We start from the raw sequence: 25,319 nt of genomic DNA, 5'->3' as shown, positions 1-25,319 counted from the left end.
CACGCCTTCACCCTGCACCTCCGGCTATTGCAATCACCTGCCACACCCTGTTACTACTACATCTGCTTCTCACTCATGTCTGGACTACTCCCATAATCTTACAATCTGTAAATGGCCCTCACAGCAGTACAACCTGCAATGAATCTAGAGGGCAAGAACGTACATCCATTCTTTACCAAAGCTACCAGTATGCCACAATACTACTCGCAAATTCCGCGCTTACCTGATTCCTAGACGGCCACGTACCAGACCCATCGCCAATCGCAAACGCAAACGCAAACGCAACTCCTATCGATCACGCACTCGACGATCCAGAAATCACTGAGGCCGATGCCAATTCCATCCAAGGACAGAAGAAGAGGGCACGAAAAGCCGACCCAAAGAGCAAAAAGGTAGCTTCTCACGCGAAGAACCAAGCCTCTCTAGACAAATTCACTCGCCCTCCGACGATACATAACAACAATGAAGCGAACTCGGGCAACGCGAACATACCCGTAGAGGCTTCACTAGAGGTCGACCCAAACCACGAGCGGAGGAAGAGGCAGAAGACCGCGTCTCCAGAGCCTTCCATTCCACCCACTTCAGCGCAATCCGAGCCCAATGCATTCAATTGGCACCAGCAACTGCAGGTGGAAGCTGCGCGGCCAATTGAGGTGCAAGGGTTACCAGAAACAGCGTTTCACGCAGGCGATATGGTGGTAGATGCAATACAAGAACAAGCTGTCGCGCCCAGCACACAGCCTCTGCCAGACTTGGATGCAGCCACCCTTCTAACCGGTCCCGTCGCAGAAGAATCGCAGAAAACAACGCCAAAGAAACAGATAAGAGTTACCAAGAGCGGCAGACTAGTCTCCAGCCCACCGAAACCAGCTTTCGACACTGTAGCGTCACCGAAGAAAAGAAGAGGTCGCCCGCGCGCGAAACCAAAGATACTTCCCACCGTGACAGTCATACGATACGGAACTGATGCAGCGAGCCGATCTGCTTTGGGCCAGAAGATTGAGGAGATTCTAAACGCAAAGAAGAAGCTGGCAGCGCGTCCAGCGGCCCAAAAGAAGGCGACATCGAAACCAGCTGGGCCGGCCAAGAGCACACATCCCTTCTTTCTCGGCAAAGCCCCGAACGACGCTCTCCCAGCAAAAGTCGTCGCACAATTGCCACCTCCAACCCCAAGGAAGAGCGCTGTGACCCCGGGAAAGCTGCGCGCCGAGACTCGACGAGATCCATCGCCTGAGGGCCCACCGGTTTTTAGGCGAGGATTGCAGACAAGTAATGTGGGAAAACAATCTGGTCTCAACGAAGTCTGCTGGCCCACTTGTGAGAACGCGCATGTCCGCAACCTGGAATCCCCATCGCCGCGTCTGGACAATGCTACATGTATGCAGTTGCCACTCAGACCTCGCAAGCTGAAGCAAGCTGTGGTGATACTACCGGAACACGAGAACGTGGTCGCGAGGCTGGCGCGAGGCCTCCAGGGTTGCAGTAGGAGCGAGACTCGATCAGTTTCCGAGTTTGAGCCTCCTGAAGATGTTCGTCTGCCCAAAAGGCTACTCACCACTGGGTCGGAGATCCAGCGCCTGGTACGTGGACAACTACTGGCCCAGTTACCTTCTTCAGAGCTCCCAGAGAAGCCGTCTCACCCCGCTGTCAAAGATCTGTTCCGAGAAATCGAGCATTGTCTCACGCCATTTGACGAGGCCAAATGCGAGTCCCAACCATGGACTCTAAAGTACTGCCCGAAGAGTACATCGCACGTTTTGCAAACTGGCATGGACGCAGTGGTTCTCAAAGACTGGTTACAGAGTCTGACCGTCATGGCTGTAAGCGGCGCAGCCAAAGTCGCTACAACACTGGATGTCAAGCAGCCGCCGCGGAAGAAGCGGAAGAAAGCTCTAGACGATTTCATTGTAGCAGACGATGAAGAGGATGAGGAGGACATGGTCATGCTCCCGGCTGCGGAAGGGACCAGCTTCACACAGCCGAGATCTTACAGGCAACCGCAGTGGACGCGTAATAAGAACGTCGTACTTATCAGCGGTCCTCACGGCTGCGGAAAAAGCGCAACTGTGCATGCCGTCGCAAAGGAAATGGGATTCGAAGTATTCGAGATCCACGCCGGTATGCGCCGTTCAGGGAAGGACATACAAGATAAGGTCGGTGATATGACCGGGAACCACCTCGTAAATCACAAACGCAATGCACCGTCTGTGCAAGAGACTGCTCAAGCGGCCGACGACGCGAATGATGCCGACAGAGACACTGCTCTAGAAGAGGACATCAGCAGTGGCCGACAAGGGACGATGACCTCCTTTTTCCAAGTCAAAACCGGAGCCGGAGCGGTCAAACCGAAAGTCAAGGCGAAGATACCAGAAGTCAGCAAAGGCCCAGCACCCACAGCTCAGGCTACACTGCCCATGGCACAAGCCTCGCGCAACTCGCAGAAGCAATCGCTGATCCTCATCGAAGAGGCTGATATACTTTTCGAGGAAGACCAGCAGTTCTGGGCGCAGATTACAAAGATTGCCTCCTTGTCCAAGCGTCCCATCGTCATCACTTGCAACGATGAGCGACAGATACCCATGCAAGACTTGCCCCTTGCAGCTGTCCTTCGGCTATCACCCCCTCCCGTGGATTTGGCTACAGATTACTTGCTTGTTCTTGCTGGCAGGGAAGGTCATATCTTGGAGCGGCAGACTGTGAAAGAAATGTATGAATCGAAGGGCCACGACCTACGAGCTAGTATCATGGAACTTGACTTCTGGTGCCAGATGTCTGTAGGCGATAGGAAGGGAGGCCTCGAGTGGATGTACCAGCGTTGGCCACCTGGTAAAGACTTAGACGAACACGGTCAAACATTGAGAGTTGCCAGTGAAGGCACATACACATCTGGCATGGGTTGGCTATCACACAACGTCTTCGAAACGCAAGCCAACTCTGTGTTTGATAAAGAAGAAGAGCTTTTGCAGGAAGTCTGGGCTGATTGGGGTATCAGCCCTTCGGCGTGGGGAGTCTCTGAAGCAACCGGTGCACAGTCATCCGGAACACCCAATACGAATCGGGCTGACCAACTTAAAGAGCTCGCACGTCTGGAGGACTACACCGACTCACTCAGTGCTGCCGACGTGTTCTGTCGCGTCGACCTGCCCACATATGATTCCAGTTCTGACCAGCCTACCGACTCCACCCAGCCACTGATCACCGACAAAGCACGCCTTAGCTATACGCTTGCCGCACCTCTACTCCAAGTCGATCATAGCTCAGACTTCTTGAACCTCGACACCGCCTTCTCCACACAAACACATCTGCTCATACAGCGTACATACCCGGATCTCTCACAAAGCCACAGCCTATCAACAACCTCCCATCTACGCACAGAAACCGACTACGCAAAAGCCATACTCCAGCATCGCAGAAACCAAAACGTAGACACCACCCTCACACGTCTTGACTTTGCAGGAGCTCTCGACCCTCTCGCCGCGCCACCAGACCAACTCCTCCCCGAGCGCACTTCCTTCACTCTCACACCATCGTCCTTCGACCGCACATTCAGCATCATCACGCTCGATCTAGCACCCTACGTCCGCAGCATCGTAGCCCACGAGCAGATCCTCGAAGAACAACGTGTCCGCATGTCAAGCTTACTGACTAGTGCTGGTGGAATAGGAGGCAAAAGAGGTCGAAGTACGCGAGCAAGTCGTGTGGCACTCGAAGGAGGCGTTAGGGAAACGAAGAGGAAGGATAGGTGGTTCGATGCCGATGTAGATTTCGACGCTGTCATGCGCACCGCGGGTAGGGAGTGGGCGGGCTTAGGCTGGAGAGGCGAGAATTGGAATGAGGAGAGTGGGGAGGAGGGTACGGCGAGTCTGGCGGGGACGCAGGAGGGAGTTGATGACGGGGATAGGGATGTTGTGATGCAGGAGTCTCAGGTGTGAGATCAAGATCTGGTTGATGTATAATGTATATAAATGCATGATGTATAGGGGCGTTTGCCATTGCATTTTTTGGGAGGCAAGTACGGATATTAGTATAGACGTGTACATAGAAAGCCCGACTAAGAATATTACTACCACACAATACGTTTGAAGAAGACTGAAAGTACTGTGTTTAAAGAATTGATAGCATGGCAATCAAGAATAGCGATGACCTCAAGAAACTAGCTATGCGATACCCATACGAAAAAGATAAGTCAATAACGCCAACCTGACCCTGTCGGGCAAACAGGTAACCTCAGCGCCAAATCCCATGAAAACAATCAACACCCTCATTTTTCACCGCGCCAGCACTACCCTCGACTCTCCACTATCCTCCCTACTCTACAAAACACCACACCACGCACCCTCAAGCTTAACCCGTTTCGCACCGCTAACAAACTACGTAGCCGACACCAACGGCAAACTCTGCCTCCCACTATCCCCTCTACTCGACGCATTCCCTGCCGTGCGCATAAGATGCGGACTGACCTTTGGCAAAGTAGGCGTAGATTTCGGCGGCGTCAAATTATCGGTTTCAGACTCGTAATCCGAGGTGAGTTGGGTGGAAGGCGCGTCTTCGGATTCTGCGTCGCTGGCTTCGGTTTCGGGGTCGTGTTGGATGATTGGGTGGGTGGGCTCGGTGGGGGTGCTGGTTGTGAGGGAGGGGGAGGCGGGTTCTGGGGCTGGAGGTGCTGGTGACGCGGGGTCGAGAGTGGGAAGTGGTTGTTTTGGTGTGGGGAGGGTGTCGAGGAGATCGTCGTCGTTGTCTTCGGGCAGGGCGACCTTGGTGGCTTCATCGTCCACGACTGTAGATGCGTCGATGGGAAGATCGGCTGGTGGCAAGGGCGCCTCTTCTGCTGCGGATGTAGACTCTACTCTGGCGTCTGGCGATAAAGGAGTGCTTTCGTCGATGCGCTCATAGAAGAGCATGAAGACGTTGCCTTGGTGCGCTTCTTCTTCGGATACTGGATATACGCTGTCATCGCTGAAGCGCCACCACTGTTCTGGCTGTGACGCCGATGAGTCTTCTTGCGAGTCCTCCATTGCAACGTCTTCGGTCTCCTCGTCTTTTGTTGATGACACTTCCGCGTCTTCATCGCTCTTGGGCTTGGGCGCAGGTTTAGGGTGCGAACGGTAGCAGACGTAGTGACCGTTACCATGCGAACCATAGTGAGTGACAGCAGCGCGCAGTCGGTATTGGAAAGGCGAGTCTGTCATGGGCTCATCCCTTGCTAGCATCGACTGTCTAGGATCCTTTGGCCACTCCTCTTCCGATGCAGCGGGCTTTTGTGAACCATGGGGAATGCCACCCAAGCACCAGTTGCCAAGGTCCAATACTGATGGATACGCAACGCCTGCGGTGTTCTTGAACGGCATACCAGTATACTCGTTGAAGCTGCTTCGGTTGACGTGAAGGACTAACGATTGGGGCGCTCGCGCAACGACTGCCTGTTTCGACTTTGTGCTCTGCACCCAGTTCTTCTTTGGCACGTTCAGGGTCTTCAGCAGTGTCTTATCTTCGAAATCCTCCTTTTCTAGTGCTTCCTGTACAGCGTCTAGTCTTGCCTTCAGCGGCGATTCCGGCTTGCCAGCAACTAGGGGCGCGAGTGTTTTCTCCAGCTTCAACAGCGTGCATTTTGCGCATTCGACGCCATCGATGAATTCTAGGGTGGTATACTCGTCCAAACATTCACGGACGTCGTAGTTGTAGTTCCTGCCAAGGGATACGGTGATGCAGTTGAACGGAATGAGCGTGAGGCCTTCAGAGTAGCCGCAAGATGTGCAGCCAACGCGCTGGGCGAGGCGTCCCTCGAGCGGGTTCGATGGAATCTGAAGTGATGTTTCCGTCGCGTCCGACCCGTTTTCTGTTCCTTCTTGCCCTTTCTCATCCAGGTCCTTAGAGTCGCTGAGGCTCTTTGTAACTTCAAGCCACGAGACAGACGATCGCCTCTTACTGCTCGCAGTCTTCTTGACCTCCTCGTCGAGCGCATCCAATATCTTGCTATAATATTCCTGCGCGTCCTGTTGCTCGAAAGTGCTCATCGACTTCAACTTGCCACGTATCCAGAAATGCTGACCCGTATTCGCAGGGTCGTTGAGCTTAGTGATGATATCGAATAGCGCGCCATTTGTGCTCTCGGAGGTAAGCGCGGGGTGTGCGGAGGTCGTCTTGGAAAGGTGGTCGCGTAGCGATGGAAGTGAGGCGAGGCCTTGGATAACGCTGTTCTGGTAGCAAGAGTTGCTGATGTTGCCCAAGCCTGGCGGCACGTCGCTGGGGCCATGCGAGAAGGCATTTGCGACACCGCGTACCCCCTTTTGTAGTAGGTTTCCCGGACTCATGCCAAAGAGACTACCGAACATGCCGCCCTGTTGTGTGGTGTCGTCGTCGCTGGTGTTGGAGGTTGTTGAGCTGAAGGAGGCGCTGCGCATGCGCAGGACGTCGGTCGCCATCTCGAGAAAGCGCTGAATAAAATCCCAGACGGGAAATCCGAGTACGTCCAAGGCTTTGAAGAGGACGTATAGGCCGATGATGGCGCCTAGCAGAGCGGACGTGATGGTGGTATGCGACTGGGTTGTGTTCCAGCGTTGTTGATAGGCCTCGAATTCGGGGTACTCTGCGTAGCTCATAGCTGGGTGCAAGGTAGGAATAAATTTGAAACGCTAGGCTGCTACAGGCAGGCTGTGGGAGCGGCGGTAGCGAAAGGCTTTTCCAGGTTGAACTAGGAGTTGGGTAACGCTTGCAGGCGCAAATGGTGGGTCTTTCAACCTTCGGGCCAGCGCATGGATGTAGTTGTGGTCAGACAGAGCAAACGCGGCGGTGTGTTTGTCTGCGACATGGGCGAGAGACTGGGTGCGACAGTCGGGGCGAGACGGGCGACGGCGGTGGTGGCGGAACGGCGTGAATATCTAGGCCAAGGGCGAGGCACGCGATTCTGAAGGGTCATTGGGGAAGGTGCGGGAGCGCGCTAGCGGCTCAAGTGGATCCCGAATTTTGGGTTCGCGTTCACGAGCTAGTGGGGACTTTTGGAGATTTTGGGTCCAGTTGAGACTTCTTTCGACTGCACACGAGATTTCACTAGAGAGTATTCCACGTACCGTGACTATCACACGTAATCGCGCGTCTTTAATCAATCCCTTCACACCATCGGAACTCTGTAGCGACAACAAGAAGCCAACACAATGGCAAAGACAGCAAAGGTCAAGAAGCGCCGTATGTACCACGAGAATACCATCCTCATGAACAACTCCTAACAACCACACAGCGGTGAGCATTCACTCCCGTACCGCCCGTCGCGCCGTCTCCCCCTCCCTCAACCTCGACAAAGCCGCCCAAAAACCCGCCCACACAACCCGCGACTCCGCCTCGCCATCGCGGCCCTCTAAAGTAAACCCCCACGCCCTCGCCGCAAAAGATGCCGGCATCCAGAAGAAGCGTAAGAAAGGCACAAACATGACCCGCGCACAACGGTTACGCTACGAAAAGGGCCTCGACCGTGCGGAGGAAAACATGGAAAAGCTCGAAAAGAAGCGGATGAAGAGCGTGGGCAAAGAACAGAAGATCAAGGATAGGGCTAAGGGCTGGGAGGATGTCAATGGCGATGGCACGAAGAAGACGAAGAAGCAAGTTGCGCTTGAGCAGTTGGAGGCGGAGGAGAAGCGGAAGGAGAGGGAGTGGGTTAGTGATGAGGATATGGACGAGGAAGAGGCAGCGGCCGAGGAAGGTGCTGAGGTCAAAGATGGCGAGGTCAAGGGCGACGGCAAGGAGGTGGATGTTGAGATTGCGCAGAGCGTTCCGGCGCCTATGGAGGAAGAGGAAATGCTTTGAGTTACAACAAGCAAGAAAGAAGGGGTCGAACACCATAGTCACGAAGCATATGATACCCAAAAGTTACGAATCGATACGTTGGACTTCTCTTCATCGTCAATTCAACGTTCACGCTCGTTATCGATCGAGATGATGTGCTGATATACAAGCCAGCTCCTTCGTCAATAACAAAGAAACCCAGGCTGCTAGTACCGCCCTGTCCCTCGAAGCAGACGCGCAAATCATCAACCCCTCCTACCCCATCCATGCGCATAATCATTATCTGCCTCCACCGCTGCCCTAAGCTGATCCTTGTACGAGTGGTAGAGCTGCTTGATGCGCCCGTTCTCCTCCATAGTATCCACAATCTTCCGTGCCTCCTTCTCCCTCTTGCGATCACTTCGCCCATCTCGTTTGACTAGCTTCTCCGCCGTCAGATGTCCCTCATCCTTGAGGTAGTCTTTGACCCATTGGTAGAGATTGTAGCGCCAGTGGTACAAAGTATGCGCAACTTGGGCATTAGCTTTGCAAGTCGAACCCAGTGGGAAGCGGTGGGACTCTGGTGGTATCCGGTCACCTTGGTAGTTGAAGGTTGGCTTTTCGCCGTTGAGGTGGGTTTCAGAGTCGGCGGATAAGGCGGAGTCACTGTCGCTATCGCTGTCATCTGAAGCATTGGCGAGAGGTTCCAGTGTCTCCGGGTGGTAGGGCTGGCCCTGGAAGAGGACCTCGAAGCTCGCAGTATGGTTGGTTCGGTTGCATGCTTCGCAATGTGGTGACATCACGGCCCTTTCGGCAGCGCTGAGTTCGTTCATCAAGAGCAACGGTCTTGCGCGAATGGCTCTAGTAAAGTCTGCTGTCCAGGCTGAGGATGTGTACTTGGAACCCGCGAGACCCTTCACTTCGTCGTCCAGTTTGCGGAAAGTCAGCACGTAAACGTTCTTCTCCGCATCGAAAGCTGGATGAATCTTCTTCATGACCATCCACTCGACAGCGTGTTTGAACAGATCCCGTGTTTTCGCGCGCGACAGACTGAACGCCAGACGCATTTCATCGAGATCGTCATTGACAGACGGTTCTCCGAGCACATTGTCCGGATCGTCGTCGATGAAGTGCTCATCTTCTTGGTCTTCCTGGAACATGTCAAGGGCGTTGGCATCGCGGTCTGACTCTTGCTCGTCGTCTTCGATGTCATCCTGTTCCAAGATCTCAAGATCACTGTCTGGCTCTTCCTTGATAACCTCGAGTTCAGACTCGGAGTCTGTTTCCACCACAACCGCTCTTTTGCGCCCAGGTGTCGCAGAAGAGGGCAGTTCATTGGTACCAGCACGCCGTCTTTTCAATGCTTCTAGAGCTTCCTGGCGTTTGTTTTTGGGCTTGCCTTGCGTGCTTCTTAGTCTGCCGCGATCAGGTAATGGTGAGGATCGCAGGAACGCAAGTTCCTCTTTCAGTTCGTCTTGCTCCTCGTCGTCCTCGTCATTGTTTGCACTTCCCTCACTCGCTTCCTCGTCTTCATCGTCTGAAGCAGAATCCCCACGATTTGTGAGTTGGGGCGTGGCTGACGGCTCTTCCTCGTCCTCTGAAAGTGACTTTCGTCTCTTCAGTCTGCGCCTCGTGCTTCGAGGTGGGCTCCGCTCCTCTTCTTCAGCGGATGGAGAACGCCTGCGGACGATCTTCCGCCTCGAGCTCGGTGCTGGAGTAAGAGGTTCGTCCTCATCCTCGTCTTCGTCTGGTGTCGGGGCCTTCTCCGCAGTCTTTCTTCGGCTGCTGCGAGGCGCAGGCCGCAACTCTTCCTCCTCTGGTGTACTCTCCTTCCTTTCTCGCCGTTTGCTGGCCTTCGAAGACTGAGTCTTCTTTTTCTTCTCTTCCTTCTTCTTGCTCTTCGGTTTCTCCGATGTATCTGATCCGATCTCGATAACACGGCGTTGTCGTTTGCGCGGGATAACTGTGACTGTCGGTTCCTCGTCTTCAGATTCGCTGGGCGTCGGTGCTCGTCTCCGCTTTCGCGACTTCGGTTGCTCCACTTGTACTTCGTCTTCGTCTTCCGACGTCTCTGAGCTGGCAGAGCCATTGTTCGATCCATCGAACATACCACGCGCTGTGCCCCCGACTGGCATCCCTAACTGCATCGCCTTGTTTGTTCCCACTACCAACTCGTCCTCGCTCGAAGAATCATGCTTCTTGTTGTTGCTTTTGTTGGAAACTCTGCTAGGCGCTCGTCTTGTCGGTGTCGTAGCCGTGATGTTCGGCCGCGACGGCGAGGTTCCCATAGTCGTGGCGGCAGTCGATTTAGTCGCAGGTGAGGAATGGGAGGCAGGTGAAAAGTTGATTTTGGTCTGCCGTTTGCGATCGCGCGCCTTCTTGGGTGCCATCTTGGCGTGTCCAGTCTTGGAGTCTGCTTCACTATGGATGTCTCTCACTGAAGTGTCGCCCCAGATTATATCTTGCGCAGCGCCGTCGCGTCGGACAATCGCGTTGCGAAAACGTCGCTGTAGATGTGCGAGTGTCGCAAAACCCCGAGGATAGATGCGCGACTATTATATTATCCAAACGTTTGTAGAGAGTGCTCCAGGACGGCAACAATGCGTCTTCCTTGCGATGACGGTGGGGCGGCAGAAAGAGTGCGCATCTGCAAGGACCCGGCGATTCAGGCAGGCGCGCGAGCACGTGCGCTAGCGTCATGCGGTCTACCGTCAACTGCACAGAACGAACCTGTAACACAAACATTCGCTAAACAACATTCACCATCATTACGAAATGCTCATGTGCCTTGATATCTCTTCAGTGAGACATTAGTCTAGTTGGTTTGATTTCACGCATGTTCCACTAATCTTGGTGCTTAGCAGAAGTGTTGTAACTAATCAATGTCACCGCACTCGCCAATCGACAGTCAGGTTTGGGTTCCCGTCGAAAGCGCCCCATTCAATACATGTATAACTCCTCTATGTCTAGCTCGGCCTGCTTACTGCATCTCATCCGGAACCAATCCTCCTTGAAATCCTGCTAATCATGCCTAGCTGCAGTCTAGTAGAGTGCTCTGAACTGTCCAACTGATCCCTTTTTTCAGAAACGCTACATCGCGCCTTTGACGCAGACTTTCTTCTGATCGTAATTCGATCCGGTCATCGATATTTTCTCTCTTGTGCCTCGCTTCGAGTCTTTTGTCCTGGTCTTCGAAAGAATCTTCAAGCTTTCTCAGCATAGCATCATGCTCTCTCTCAGCGGCTTGTAAAACCTTCACCCTCGCTGCTTTCTCCGCTGCTTCCTTCTCCTCATCTGTTGGAACATAATAAGTTGGAACTAAAATGCCCGTTCCGTTAATTGTTGATTGGCCGTACGCGTTGAAATCATTCTACGAGTCGGGGTTTGGGCCGAGGGTGTCGTCAATTTTTTGTACAGTGCCTTCCCTTTGAGTATCTCTGGCTCTGCTTCTAGCTGCGGTGGTCTCTTATACGCTGCCTTGTCGGCTTTCAACTTCCCGCGAAGGCTTGGTCTGCGAGCTGGTACATCAGCCACTAGCGGTATAGGAATCTCACTTCGCTGCGCTCTAGTCGTGATTTTCGGCCCTCCACGTGGTTCTGGATCGCACATGTCTATCATTTTCGCAGCCGCTGGCATACTCTTCCTGAAATAGGTTTCTGGCATGCCCCTAGCTCGAACAGTGTTCGCGTGGTCATTCCTCTTCTTCTCCGCTCTAGATCGAGCGTTGTTGATGGCTTTGAGGTTCTTTTGTGCCTGTGCCTCTTTATGTTCAAGACGCTCAGCTTTTTTCTGCTCGTCCCAGCCGGTCCCCCAATAAGCGTTTTTTTCTCTGCACCACAGTATCCTTTCTTATAACAGCAGGTGGTAGACCCTTTCCGTCATCTGGGGGCTCAACCCACTTCTTCTTGAAATTGGGTTCTGGTTTTCCGGCCCGCAGTGCTTCCAAGGATTGGAGCTGTTTGCGGTATGTATTCACATCGATCTTACTCTTTGGTGCTAACACTGAGTCTTTCATCATGTTCTAAAGAGCTTGAAGATATCACTTCCTGCGTGAACTGATGCTATTCCAAGAAGTGGGATTGTCGATGGGATATCAGGCGTAATATAGCTAGGTGACGTTGGAATGGTCTCTTTGTAGTTGTGCGTGACTGGAAGAAACGTGATTGATTGATGTGCTGATGCTCGCTCCAGGCGAATGCTGATTGAAGTGATGAGTAAGTTGAAAGGTATATGTAATTATCGATAGTATAATGCGTGTTCTAAAGAAGCAACGCAAGGATGGCTATGTCGAGGGATACTTATACCTAGCACATCGACTAGATTCACATACTCCTATGTGAAAACGCGTTCGTTGCATTGAATGTGGCTTCACATACATGTCTGGCAATGGAGTGTGCACAGCAAACAGTTCCAACCTTTACGTACGGACTCACGTACTCAGGTTTCCACAAGACATCTCATAAGTCAATGCTACAAACCCGCTTGATATCCTCAAAGGCGATGATACCCTCGTTTGGCGAGCTTCAGGGCACCAAGCTACCCGATTGTGATACCTCTGTGCACCTAGAAGGTTTTAGATCCCACACTTACATATGAACATTCCCAATCCTTAGAAAAGCTATGCCGCGCCAAGATACAGAGAGCAAAGCGTAAGATACTGTAGGGGATGTGTAAAATAGAAGAGCGCGCGTGTTGGAAGGGCAGTTTGGACCGGCATGTCACGCAGACATACAAATTAATCGCATGCGGTGTTCGGGAGTCTACGCTCGACATGAGACTCGAGTATCTTTTTGTCGAACTCCAGCGGATGAACGTGAAGATGACGGTTTTGGTGATACCTGTTCGCTGTATACATAGTCCCAAATTATCGCAAGCGGTGAGAGCTGACAACAGAGTTCGGCTGACAGCACGTTCCATAGGTTCGTCATGTTGCGCGACACTGACTGCAGGCTATGAGCGGCGTCAGGAGCGGAAGTCGGCAGCATGTAGTGTCCCTTGGCGCACAGCTGCAGAGGTGTTCGCGGAAGGATCAAGCGCGTCAGACCAGGCTGAACTGTGTTGGTGGTTCTAGACGCGCATGGCCAGAACGTGGGCGTGTTCAAGCTTTCCCGGATGTTCGCCCGCACGAAGCAGCTTGTCCCGTTTGCCTCTTGAGGTTGGTGTTCTCAAGGTTGAACAGATCGAGACAGCTCGATTCGTGTGTCGAATGAACTGAATGCGCTCTTTTCAATTAAGCGAAGCGCATGCACGTGGTAGACTCGAAGTGTTTTTCGGACGATGCCCGGCTACAACGGCTGGTATACAGACCACTCGCGATGATGTGTTCGCTGGTGCATTACGAGGACGCAGAATCCGGTTTTGGGATGAAGTCGACGTTGAACTAAGAATATCGATGTTGTTGTGCGGACTGGGCTTCAGTCATGGTGCAGCTGTCACCGAGATCACGCCATCTGTGAGCCTCAGGCCTGGGCTGGGATAGACGCAGTAGCAGTAGTGAATCTTAGCCCCGAGCTGTCGTTTGAAGCGTGAGCAGGGAACGGCCAAACCATGTTTTCTGCAGTTCATCGTCGCATGAACACATTGATCTGGCGGGTGCAGTAGCGGCCAGGTGGTTAGATTTTGCTGTCAGTGCTGGGGAAGGCATCCAGCTTCCCCAGTCGCGAAAAGAGGGTCCCCCATGTCTCCCCGATATGATCCGAGGCTGCGCGCGCCCTGCCACCCTGCGCCGACGAGATTGGTTCATGCGCGGACGAGACTCACCCTGAGGAGGCTGCACAGTGTTCGCGATTGATACGGGCGAGAAAGCCCAGAGCGCGCGTGAAGCAGTTTGGAGTTGCACACGCGGCCCACTCTGCTGGCTTCAGTCTGCGACGTTTCGGGCTGCGGAGTGACTGGGGGCTCCGCGGCTGGTGGTAGTTTCTGACTTTCTGTTTGGAAGGGCCGAAAGACGCGCCAATCAGCGGCGGGCAGTGGCAGTCTGGAACGGCAGGTGCCACCGGGACCGCCTGCATTCCCTCAAGCTTCGCCCAGACACCTCCCACTTGGCCTTGACGCTTAACCCACGACGGCGACCCTCGACCTCAACACCACACACAGGCCATGTCGCTCGTCTGAATCTCCATGGGCTTCTTCTACCGGACACGAACTGCTGCTGGACCAGTATAACCGCCGACCGAGCATGTGGGAGGCCGAGTCCTGGCGGCATGGAGCGCCTCTCCTGGACCGTCGCGCGCCCGATGCCACCCGACCCTACGTGAGTATCACGACCGCGACGCCCTCCACGCACGCGACTGACGACCGCTACCAGCACTGTCCCTCGTACAAGCTGCCTGCCCACGGTACCATCGAAATTTCGCCCGGCAACACCATCACGCTCGACCAGAATGCCGTCTTCCGCCCGCTCTGCACCAACACGGCCACCCAGCAGGGCAACATCGACGACGGCACGGGGGGCATCACCAGCGTCGCCGACATGCGCGACCCCTTCCACGCCTCCATCACGCCCCAGGCCTACGCGACAGGCGCCGCGACCGTCATCGCCTGGATGCTCGTCATCATGCTCATCATCACACCACGCACTTTCTTCGTCGGCAACGCTTCGGGACGCTCAGGGCTCATGGGACGACGCGGCATGATCAGCGGCGCAACAGGGAGCGGATCGATCATTGGAGTCGGAAGCCGTCCATGGCTGCAGAAGGCCGCGGCCCTGACCGTCGCCATTTCCCTGACGCTCGCCACCGCCGACACGTTTAAGATCGCCGAACGCCAGTACGAGGAGGGCTTCATCGACGCCATGGAGCTGCGCGACCAGGTCGTGGCTGGCATGGAAATCAAGGTTTCGCGCGTTGTTTCCGACATCTTCCTCTGGCTCGCACAAGTACAGACTCTGATACGCCTATTCCCGCGCCACAAAGAGAAGGTCATCATCAAATGGGTCGGATTCGCTCTCATCCTGCTCGACATTGCATTCAGCTGTCTGAACAGCTTCGGTCCCTATGAGAACCAACGCCGCCCCGCACATTTCGACACCGCGATCCCCGCCCTCAGCTACTTGTTCCAACTATCACTCAGCATGCTCTACGCCGCCTGGGTCATGTACTATGCCATCACCAAGAGACGATACGCCTTCTACCACTCCATGATGTGGAACATGAGCGTCGTTGCCCTGCTATCTATCATCGCCATTCTCACACCCGTCGTATTTTTCATTACCGATATCGCCAACTATACCATTGCCGGATGGGGAGACTACTTCCGCTGGGTAGGGGCTGCCGCTGCCAGTGTCATCGTTTGGGAGTGGGTTGAGCGCATCGAAGCGCTAGAAAGAGAAGAGAGAAAAGACGGAATCCTAGGGAGAGAAATATACGACGGAGACGACATGCTCGACAACACCCCATCCGACTCCAAGTGGCCTTCAAAACGCAAGGGCCAGCTATCAGAAAAAGATGAGAAGAAGAGTGGGGGAAGCTCAGGCGGCTTTGGCGCGTTCACCTCAGCACATGCCGGCCGCTTCAACGACCTTGCTCAGAGGTTTGGACGCAAGATGACCGAATCGCCACGAGCAGAAGCACGAAAGAAGCGCACCATACACATTCCTGCACCACCCCCGGTTGTGCGAAGATCCGCATCTGCTGCACGTGGAGACCGCAACTCGCGGGCCTATGTACGAGTGCAGACCCCGCCTCCGGTACCAGTCATCGCATCACCGGTCAGCAGGACAGACACCACCAGTGCTGACTCGACTGTATACACAGTCCGCTATCATCCTATCAGCGATACACCTGTGAATCCACGGCACGTACCAGCAGACGATCGACCAGGAAATCGTGAAACACAACCACCAACACAACACGCACAACAGGAACCTCAGGCTCAACCAGCTGACCCTGAGGATCCTGAGAAGGGAGGAGAACTGGAACCTGTCACCAGCCGGGGTAGATTTCAATGGCAAGCTTTAGGAAACCCATTCCGACGAAAAGGACGGACCCCGCCAAAGGAACTCCAGAGGGGGCAGGTCATCGAACCACTCGCGGTAGACGACGTCGCAGCCAACATACCCCCTCGCAACTACAACGGGCTAGCTCTAGCCGATCGCCTGGGTACTTTTGCCGCACAGCAAGGCGAAAAACTCAGGTCGAAGAAGAAGCCTGGGTCACAGCACGAAACGACTCTACCAGTCACAATCATTCCTGCCCAACCTCGGGGCCAAACCTGGTCTCCGGACATTATCCGACAACAGCAACAAGCGCAACAGGACGAGTCCTCTGCCAGTGCGGGTACGCAGCAAGCGAGTGCGCCAACTCCAAGCGAACAAGATCAATCTCACGGAGGGACTAATTCAAGCGAGGTCGTCAACCTGTCGGCCTCGCCAAACTCCACACGTACTCCCCGTATCCGGTTCTCGCCGGCAGCCCCGCTTGGTCGCCAACACAACACTGGTGGTCTTGGGGCAGAGATGCGACAACCGCCGTCTGCACCGAGTCCACCGTTGCCACAAGACGAGTCGACATCAACCATCGACTTTAGCAGGCCCGAAAACCACACTCGGACAGATCACGACAGGTAGCTTGTCGGCGCACCATCTTCTCTCGCATGTTTCTGTTTATATTTCGAACGTTGATAGCACGTATATACCCCCACATTGAACGGCGCATTGATGGCATGGATTGAGGACAGTGGAAACTCCACACAGCATTGGCATGGAATGGCGCAATTGGAACTTAAAAAATCTTCGGTGTTTGTATGAGGGATGGATACCCGCCGGCCATAAGGTCAGGCTCTTTGATTTAGGTGGAATGGCGCAAGCCTGCGACGACAGGGGGAGCAGTGGATACTGCGATCTATTAAGCGCTATAGCATGTACAGCAAAATATCAATAAATCAGTAAATCATACGTTTGCACTTGTCAGTAACTCCTACGTTTACAGTTGTCAAAAGTCAAGCAGGTGTGCCAAGGCATTGATAAGGCTGTGACGATCTGGTAGGGCATGGGACGGGCGTTAGTGGAGCCCGGTTCCTTGCACCGCCGCATCATAGCTCCATGTTATCATCGCGTGTAGCACCTCCAGTCTAAGCTGTGGCCCTGCATTCTGTCCATCGACGACGTGCAGCTTAGAAATAATTAGTCGGCTGCGCATCTTCTCCAGACGACAATGTCTTTATTCGGTGACGATGACCCGCCGCAGCGCGCGAAGCAGTCGTCGTCGCTCTTCGATGACGATCCCAAGCCCGCGGGCAAGACGGGCAACAGCTTGTTCGCAGACGACCTCGACGCCAACGACTCGCCCTGGGGCTTCCCCACGCCCAAGAAAGCCGGACGCGAAGCTCTCGTCAAGTCGCTGCTGCCTGCCTCGGACGTGCCCGACTCGTACATTGACGCTTTCGACGCACTGCTAGACGCTGGCGACCGCGAAGGCAATGGGGTCAGCGTGGAGGGTGTTAAGAAGCTACTGGCCGAGAGCGATATCCCCGGTCACGCGCAGTCCAAGATACTCGAGATTGTACTACCGTCCGGTGGCAGCGCCGAACTGGGCAGGAACGAGTTCAATGTTGTCTTCGCCCTGATTGGGTTGGCGCAAGAGCATGAGGACATCACCCTAGACAGCGTCGACGAGAGGAAAAGGAGTGAGTGTTAGCATTGTCGCGCATGCCGCGAAAGAACGACATTGACGCCCCGCCAGATCTTCCCGTCCCAACGGTGACGCTGCCGCAGTCCACCAAGGCCCACGAACCATCACCTCCTCCCCAACAAGTCCAGCCCCCGACCCCTCCCGCGCCGCAACGCCAGCCGTCTGCGCAGCAACCGTCTCCTGCAAGCAAGTCGAGCGCGCCTATGCGCAAGCAATCCTTCGGCGACCCAGAGGCGGATCCTTGGGGCAGCCCCGACCTGCACAGAGGCCACAGCCACGCGAGCTATACAAGCTCGCAACCGCACACCAACGGCTCGAGCTTACCTCCAACCGCACGAACGACGAGTCAATTTACAACACAATCGACCGCCGCTTCCTCCAACATCCCGCAGCCCGTCCAGCCAAGTTCTTTGAGCAGTGAAGGTGGCTGGGGCGGATACAATGGTGGAGCGAGCCAGCCATTCGCTGCCCCTGGTTTGGGTGAAGAAGGCTTTGGCGCACCCGCAGGAGGAGAGGGTGGGTCCAATGCGACACCAGAGTTGGGCAGATCCATTGGGCGACTGAATCCAGGCGGCAGTGGGAACGAAGAGGTCATTACCATTACTGCGCTCTCGGAGAAAGAGGGCATGTTCATGTTCCAGCACCGCAACTACGAAGTCGCCAGCTCGAAACGCACCACAAAGGTCGTGCGCCGATACAGTGATTTCGTCTGGCTGCTGGACTGTCTGCACAAGCGGTATCCCTTCAGACAATTGCCATTGTTGCCCCCAAAGAGGGTCGGTAGTAAGTACTCATCCTGCTGTGGCCTTGATACGTATTGAGATTTCTTAGTCAACGGCAACCCAATAGCTGCGGATGCCACTTTCCTCGAGAAGCGAAGAAAGGGTCTTGCGCGCTTCACCAACGCGCTCGTACGGCATCCAGTGCTGAACCAGGAGCAGCTGGTAGTCATGTTCCTGACAGTACCTACGGTAGGTTTAATCTGTTTGGAGACTGCCCAGCACGTACTAATTGGAACAGGAACTCGCAGTATGGCGCAAACAAGCCAACCTATCTGTTCAGGAAGAATTTACCGGCAAACCCCTACCACCGGATCTCGAAGACTCCCTCCCGAAGACCCTCCCTGAGCTCTTTGACACCGTCCGATCCGGCGTCCGACGCAGCGCAGAAACCTACATCACCCTCTGCAGCATGATGGAGCGCCTCTCCCGCCGAAACGAAGGAATGGCAGCGGAATACGCACGTTTCTCCTCTGCTCTCAGCGGACTCACAGAGTCAAGTCAAGAAACATACGCCGTCGACACAAACGACGTGCCATTGTTGAACGAGGGCATGAACGCTACAGCGCGACACCTCGACTCCAGCAGACAATTGCTAGAAGACGAATCAAGAGGATGGGAAGAAGGTGTTCTCGAAGACCTGAAGAGACAGAGAGACACTCTAGTCAGCGTACGCGACATGTTCGACCGCCGAGACAAGTACGCCCGCGACAACATCCCCCAACTGGAAAAGCGCATCGCAAACAACGAAACCAAGCTCCACAACATCCGCCAGAAACCCGCCGAGCAGATCAAGCCCGGTGAGGCGGAGAAGGTGGAGGATGCCATTTTCAAGGTTAGTTTCCAATCCCCGTTATTCAATGAGATGGTCTTCTAACGCGTGATACTAGGACAAGGAATCCATCGTTCAACAACACGCCCGCGGCGTCTTCATCCAGGAATGCATCCGCGACGAACTGCTCTTCTTCCAAAAGTCGCAATACCACGTTAGCAGACTGCATCAGGAGTGGGCACAGGAACGTGTCAAGTATGCGGAGCTGCAGGCGGACAACTGGCGGGCGTTGAGTGAAGAGGTGGAGAGTATGCCCCAGGTGGAGTAAGCAACACGTGTGTTTGTGGAATTAAGAGAAGGGGGGATAACGTCTCCTTGCCCGTTTGTTCATGGCAATCAAGGGCGATGAATGTAAGGGCATAGCGGTATGGATGGGTGGATGACGGATGCTCGTGCTCTTGTCTTTTCGAACATTTGGTTGTCGGGTTGTCATGAGCCAAGGTTGTAATTTGTACATGTCTCTTACGTCTTGTTTTGTTGCTTTCGTTTGCGCGCATTTGATATCAAGAGGTCGACGTATATACCTGTGTATGAATGAGATTGGATGCTTCTGCCTTGTCCTCAATGTATATCTGTTGTTTGCTTGTGCTGGCGATATTGTATCATCTGCTACTTGACGGGTTCTGTGAGATGACGAGGAAGATGAGCGCTTGCCCTGTCCATGACTGTATAGTAGGACTAAGACCACAACTGGGCTGTCGATGATGAGATGTTGTTTCGGGGTGACGTGTCCCAGGTCGCAGTTGTCGATGGTAGCCTGCATCATGTGTCCTGATTTCGAAAGACGCCCCTCTGTTACATCAGTGCACCAATAATCCATGTCTTCACACCACAGATGAGAGCCGTATTGTGAATTCAGGATTGATTTCTCATTGCATGCAAGGCCGGGTATCCCCCATTGCCCGTAAACACAGTATGAGGAAATACGCCATGCAGAACCATCCCCACCCGACTACAAAGCCCACTCTCTCAGCTTGCTTTTCCTTTTATCTCAGACCCATATCCGTCCTCTTGCTTGATCGTGTGGGGCGGTCGGGTCGAGGTAACATTGTTGTATCGTATCGTCAGGTAATCATTGTCGTCACATGCGCCTTCTACTCCAGCCCTCGAAGCGTACGGTAGAGAGAAAGTCTATCGGTGCTGTTGCGATGTGAGTTTGCATACATTGTAGAAGTAAAGTACGGAAGACGTACCTTGACGAAGCCAATGTCGGAGCTCTTCTCGCGGAAGCACTGACGGCAGATGTTGAGGCCATACTTGCGGATCAGACCAGCGGGATGGGTGCAGACGCGGCTGTGAGTACTGTGTTAGCCATCGCGTACTGGTATCCTGGCCCGTTGCATCAGGTGCATCCAATCCCTCCCCTCGCGCAGACCAACACGGTGCGCTCGCCCTGGCCCCAGCCGCATATATAATCGGCGCCTCTTCCCCCTCCTCCATCTAGTGTATCGACATTTTGGATTCAAACGTACCACTCGCGGGAGCCCTTGCCGTAAGTCCTAGGGCGCGAATACCAGACCGACTCGTGAGACATGATGTGTGGTTGGAGGGTTTTGGACGGGGGATTGTCGCTTGCTATTTTCTAAGTCAGCTAAATTTGTGCTATTGTGGCGGTTCCTCTGACGGCTGCACAAAAAGGGCTACTGACAGTATTGACTTGTTGTCGGCGGAGTTGAATCGGGCGTGCGTAGGCTTGTCGGGGTCACGATGCTCGACTGTCGAAATCGAATATTGTGTGGGGTGGTCTGTGCTGGCCGCTAACGCCGGCGCCGCCGCGGGGGGCAGCGCCCTCTCAGAACTGATCGCGACGTTTCGCTGTGCCAAGAGATCGCCATAATCCACGGTTTTACTGCCAAAGATGCCGCATGCGGTAGTTTCACTAGTTAAAAGTGGGGTTTGGGAGCTGATTAGATCTGTGACCGCTAGATGCTGTATCGCCAGAGAGCGGCTGCTTGCTTCTGCACATGCGCTCTTGTGCTCTTTGGGACAGAGCTTGGAGTCAAGAGCGTACGATAGGGACTGAAGCACTTTTACTTGTGCAATGCACTAGAAACCCTCAGGATAAGTTCGACAATAGTATACACATGAAGAACCTAGAAGATATAATGACATTTGCACAGTGGTGTCCTCATGCACATACCACGTTACCATCGAACTGCAATCCACTACTACCGCAACATTCATACACAATCATATCGTACAGGTTTGAATTTCGACCTCGAAGCGCCGATCAAATGTCTACTCCCGACAGTGACCCAAGTTGACCACCAGCGTGCCACTCCTGCTCCTATTCACTGGTCAGTTTCGGTGCGCCATTCGCTACTGTCGGCTGAGCCACTTACTCTACTTTGTGAAATCTTATCTTTCCGCCATTATCCAAGGTAGTCGGGCTGTATGAGTCGGCCTTGAGGGGTGCCCTATATATAGGAGGAGAAGGCTCCACCCGTTTTTCCTCATCCAGTGACGACGACACTGTTTTGTGATATCTGATCTTTGCCCCGGTTTCAAGGGTCTTCGTCTTGTATTTGCTGGGAAGGGGTGCGCCTTCCTCTAACAAAGTTATTGCTGGGTTGTGGATACGGGGTGGATTTGATCCCTTATCTGTAGCCGGTGTGTCGTTATTTGTAGCCGGTGTGCGCCCTTTTGTGAGACGCTGCTCTTCGGCTGTGAGAAGTTCCATTTCTCGGTCAAGAGCCTCGATCTCTTCTTGCATGACCCTCCGCTTTTCGCGGTTCGCCTGCTGCCTTTTCCATTCATCGCTCTCTTTGCCTTTTCCGGCATTGAGATGAAGAGGTTGATCAAAGGAATCGATGGGTCCGCCGAGCAGCCGGTTGGCTCTGTGCTTCTCCTCCTCTAGCATCGCTGCAAACTTCTTCCTGGTCTCCTCAAAATGTGGTCTATTCCAGTAGTCCTTTCCATAATTCGCCCGCAAATCGCGATGGAGGTCACCCACAAGGTACAGACTACCTGTCAGGACGATCGGTCCTTCGGGTTCTCGAAGGTATTTTGCTGTACAAAGCGCTCGGAGCGGCCCGCCTTCTTCCACAGCTAGCCCTGTGATAGTGGGCTCGATCGATTTTGCTATGGCGAGGAGTCGTTTTGGATGCATTGGTTTCACCCAAGGCATACCGTCCACCGGACCAAAGGATGTAGTGACGACATTGTCTCCTCGGTGTAGTATGTTTCTCAGGAACTTATGTGCATCTTTCCCATCGGTCATTGCAAGTACCCATGTGATAGGCCATCCCTTGCGTGGCCTTTGAACACCAGGAACCTTCTTCCTTGCCCGCAAATTCCGTCCGACGTGGCCACTCAGCAGTGTGGCAGCGTCGGCGTTATGAGCTCCGTCTACCAGGATAAACTCTCCTTTTTGACCAACTCCAGTCGTGCCATCCGTGCTTGGCACACCAAAGATAGGCGGTACTCGAACCGGCTCTAGTCGTCCTGGGTATGGAATGTTCCTTGCGCCGTGCAAGGTTTGTTGCATCACAAACGGTTTCATCTCTTTGCCGAGACTCTCCATTGCTGCCATCGTAGCCCTCGCTGCGAGGACAATATTTTCTCGTTGATCGGTCGGTTTTGGTGGCCGGTCTTCGTTCGCAAACAGCATCTTCGAAAAACCCGGGGGGTCATATTCCAAACAAGGTCCTGCCCCAATGCTGCGAGCATGTTCCTCAATGACCTCTACGACGTTTCCCTCATTTTTAGGATTGACAAGGTAGGGCACATCCGGCCTGAGGATGCCAGCTTTGTGGAGTGCGATCTCTTCTAGGGTATCACCTAAAAAGCCTTCGTGGTCTCGTGCTATCTTTGCAATGACTGAAACCGCTTGGTTGTTCAATATATTGGTAGCGTCGAGCTTTCCGCCCATGCCCACTTCAACGATGCCGATGTCTATTTTGGCTTCATTGAAGATGTGGAAAGCAGTGGCGGTCAATATTTCGAAATTTGAAGCACTGATGCCATCTCTTATACTCAGGTCCAGGTAGTGCTTCTCGATCTTGCGAAAGAGCGCCTCTTCCACGGGCTTATGGTTGATGCTTATACAGTCCCATCTGGAAAAGTTAGATGAGAACCAGCTCACGTGACAGCGTGCCTACCTGTCTATGAGATGTGGAGATGTGAATTTGCCAATTGTGAGTCGCTTGGAAAGGAGCCTCGAGGCATAGTGGCAAATGGATCCTTTGCCGTTGGTGCCAGCGACATGTATCGATTTCCACGGAAAGTGGACATTCTTCAGAAGCAGACTGATCCGTTCCAAGCCAGGCTGGATCATGACCACGAGACGAGTAGTTTACAGTAGCATAGGCAACTATGGATCCAGGCAGACGCGGAATGTTCTGAAACGATGTACCTGCAGGTTAAGTTGACTCATTGGGGCGAGTGGACCAAAAGCTGCGGACAGGTGCGACCTTGCTGCATTGGGTAACTGAGGCTTGGCGATCGCGGTCGCGCCTGGCGAAGACGATGGGTCGTTTGCTGTGGGAACATCGAACTGCGATACACAGTAAAGTGAAGCTGAGACAAGCTATCCAGAGGTGATAATCTAGACTAAAGACGTTTGCTATATGAATGTTGGGAGACAAGTGCCAGCGCTGTCATCCCGCTTGAAGTTCTGCGCCTCCCCCGGACCCTTCAGCCTCACTGTCCTGGTTAAGGCGGCTGCGACGTGCGCCGCTCTGCCGCCCTAGTTCCTTCTCCGACCCATCCCATTAGCATCATCCGGCGCGTCACCATCAACACCGCACCTCACCCATCTTTTTTGGAACGAAGCAGATCACACATTTGGCGCCATGGGTATCCCGATCGGATGGAACATTAATCGCGAAGAAGACGCGAAGAAAGACGCACTGAGGGCTGACATTGCCGGCTCACGCTCACCCATCCGCCGCCGCGTCAGACCCAACAGGTCACCGCGCCCTCACGGCGCCCTCGACACGGATTTCCTCATCTCCGGTCCGCATATTGAATGGATTCCTCGCTCGTCGCATCGCGCGCGTCTGGCACCGCCACCCGTCCCCGAAGTGTCGAGGACCGAATACCGCAGCAACGAGCCTTCCAGACACCCACCTACTCTACAACGCGACGAGAGCAGCGTGCGCCGGTCGCGCAATCGCCTAGATGGCTACATGCGCGCGTACGAGACGCGCGCCACACCCGACCATGACCGCCCCCTGCCCGCTTTCACCCCGGGATTTGCGCCAGCGGCAGCGTCGCGGACGTCCGAAACGGAGGCACAACGCGATGCGCAAGATCCATTTGCAGCCATGCGCGAATATAGATCATACCGTCGCGCTACCAGACGATCAACGCGTTCTCAGAGCCCCCGTGCTGATCGATCGACGCGAGATGATAGTGCGAATGCGCCTGAGGAGAGCCACGAAACAGGCGAGAACCACGCTGTGGCATTCCCTCCGCTGCGTAGAATGGGTCGCCGCACCATTGCTGACGGACCGCTACCTGCCAGCTCTCTGCGCGAGTCCTGGAGTCCAGCTGGTGCGCTGGATGGCTTAGGCGACCGGAATCGCAGCGTCAGTCCTTTTGAAGATCAGTTGCAATGGGACAGCTTCCTCACCACCGTCGTGGACGACCCCGTCGCGCCAAGTGCGGGGTCATCATTCGCATCAGCCGCAGCGGCAGCCTCATTTACAAATTCGCATCCCAGCTCACGAGCAGGAAGTGCCAACTCGGCCGTATCGTCGCAAACCCACCTTACAGTGCCATCACGACGTCCTTCCCCTCCACAAAACGAGCAATTCATGCGGGCATGCGATACCTCGGAGGACGACTCAGCCTCCGACACCGAAGAAGAAGAGATGGACGTACGCGGCAGCATACGCCGTCGTACCGGCACAGAGGCCCGCAGGAATCGCTTGAATATCTCAGACTCGACCGCCCCTCGCCGAAGAATGCGCCCATCGTACTTCTCCAGCGAACCTCCTGCGCGGGATACAGAACGCTACGGACTCCGCGTAATCGACCGATCCCGCGACGCCAGCGAGGTCGTTCACAGCTTCTACAACTCTGGCATCTGGCGGGATGCCGACACGGAAGCGCCGCAGAGACCGCAAATCCCCCAGCTCGACGGACCAGCAGAGGAACCCGTGAGCGCCAACGACTACGAGGGTATGCCTCCACTCATACCCGCGGAATCGCCGCAACCGCCACCACTCGATCAGGAGCTCCGTGATGCGCGGTCGTTGCTGGAGCGTCTCGCGCGCAGGGAAGATGTCAGTGACGACTTTTGGGCATCAGTCGGCTTGACGCGGTCTTTCGCCGACCCTGTTGAGCGCTTCCAGGAACTCGAGCGATTCTGATCTGGCT

The 25,319-nt window shown here is 54.4% G+C and overlaps 8 protein-coding genes across 8 annotated transcripts; 5 read left to right on the top strand and 3 right to left on the bottom strand.

The window, feature by feature from the left end:
* Positions 1-111: 111 nt before the first annotated feature.
* On the top strand, positions 112-3,932 carry J4E90_001714 (uncharacterized protein; the record flags this gene model as incomplete). Its single annotated transcript, XM_051431298.1, has 2 exons — positions 112-187; positions 235-3,932. 2 exons carry the CDS (start codon positions 112-114, stop codon positions 3,930-3,932), a joined length of 3,774 nt encoding a protein of 1,257 aa, XP_051294432.1.
* Positions 3,933-4,370: 438 nt separating this feature from the next.
* Positions 4,371-6,599, bottom strand: J4E90_001713 (uncharacterized protein; the record flags this gene model as incomplete). Its single annotated transcript, XM_051431297.1, has 1 exon — positions 4,371-6,599. The coding sequence occupies one exon, from the start codon at positions 6,597-6,599 to the stop codon at positions 4,371-4,373; it is 2,229 nt and encodes a 742-aa protein (XP_051294431.1).
* Positions 6,600-7,151: 552 nt separating this feature from the next.
* Positions 7,152-7,797, top strand: J4E90_001712 (uncharacterized protein; the record flags this gene model as incomplete). Its single annotated transcript, XM_051431296.1, has 2 exons — positions 7,152-7,182; positions 7,235-7,797. 2 exons carry the CDS (start codon positions 7,152-7,154, stop codon positions 7,795-7,797), a joined length of 594 nt encoding a protein of 197 aa, XP_051294430.1.
* A 224-nt stretch (positions 7,798-8,021) lies between these two features.
* J4E90_001711 (uncharacterized protein) lies at positions 8,022-10,043 on the bottom strand (the record flags this gene model as incomplete). Its single annotated transcript, XM_051431295.1, has 1 exon — positions 8,022-10,043. One exon carries the CDS (start codon positions 10,041-10,043, stop codon positions 8,022-8,024), a length of 2,022 nt encoding a protein of 673 aa, XP_051294429.1.
* Positions 10,044-13,933: 3,890 nt separating this feature from the next.
* On the top strand, positions 13,934-16,321 carry J4E90_001710 (uncharacterized protein; the record flags this gene model as incomplete). The annotated part of the gene is made up of 1 exon (XM_051431294.1): positions 13,934-16,321. The coding sequence occupies one exon, from the start codon at positions 13,934-13,936 to the stop codon at positions 16,319-16,321; it is 2,388 nt and encodes a 795-aa protein (XP_051294428.1).
* A 586-nt stretch (positions 16,322-16,907) lies between these two features.
* On the top strand, positions 16,908-19,263 carry J4E90_001709 (uncharacterized protein; the record flags this gene model as incomplete). Its single annotated transcript, XM_051431293.1, has 5 exons — positions 16,908-17,379; positions 17,436-18,167; positions 18,216-18,355; positions 18,405-18,998; positions 19,054-19,263. 5 exons carry the CDS (start codon positions 16,908-16,910, stop codon positions 19,261-19,263), a joined length of 2,148 nt encoding a protein of 715 aa, XP_051294427.1.
* A 2,070-nt stretch (positions 19,264-21,333) lies between these two features.
* On the bottom strand, positions 21,334-23,370 carry J4E90_001708 (uncharacterized protein; the record flags this gene model as incomplete). The annotated part of the gene is made up of 2 exons (XM_051431292.1): positions 21,334-23,022; positions 23,350-23,370. 2 exons carry the CDS (start codon positions 23,368-23,370, stop codon positions 21,334-21,336), a joined length of 1,710 nt encoding a protein of 569 aa, XP_051294426.1.
* Positions 23,371-23,788: 418 nt separating this feature from the next.
* J4E90_001707 (uncharacterized protein) lies at positions 23,789-25,312 on the top strand (the record flags this gene model as incomplete). The annotated part of the gene is made up of 1 exon (XM_051431291.1): positions 23,789-25,312. The coding sequence occupies one exon, from the start codon at positions 23,789-23,791 to the stop codon at positions 25,310-25,312; it is 1,524 nt and encodes a 507-aa protein (XP_051294425.1).
* Between the last annotated feature and the right edge of the window lie 7 nt (positions 25,313-25,319).

Source organism: Alternaria incomplexa (assembly GCF_024043165.1).
Source record: "Alternaria incomplexa strain BMP 0042 chromosome Unknown scaffold_2, whole genome shotgun sequence".
Lineage (NCBI taxonomy): Eukaryota > Fungi > Ascomycota > Dothideomycetes > Pleosporales > Pleosporaceae > Alternaria > Alternaria incomplexa.
The sequence above is the reverse complement of the archived record's forward strand: the minus strand, read 5'-3'. Positions and strand labels throughout refer to the sequence as shown.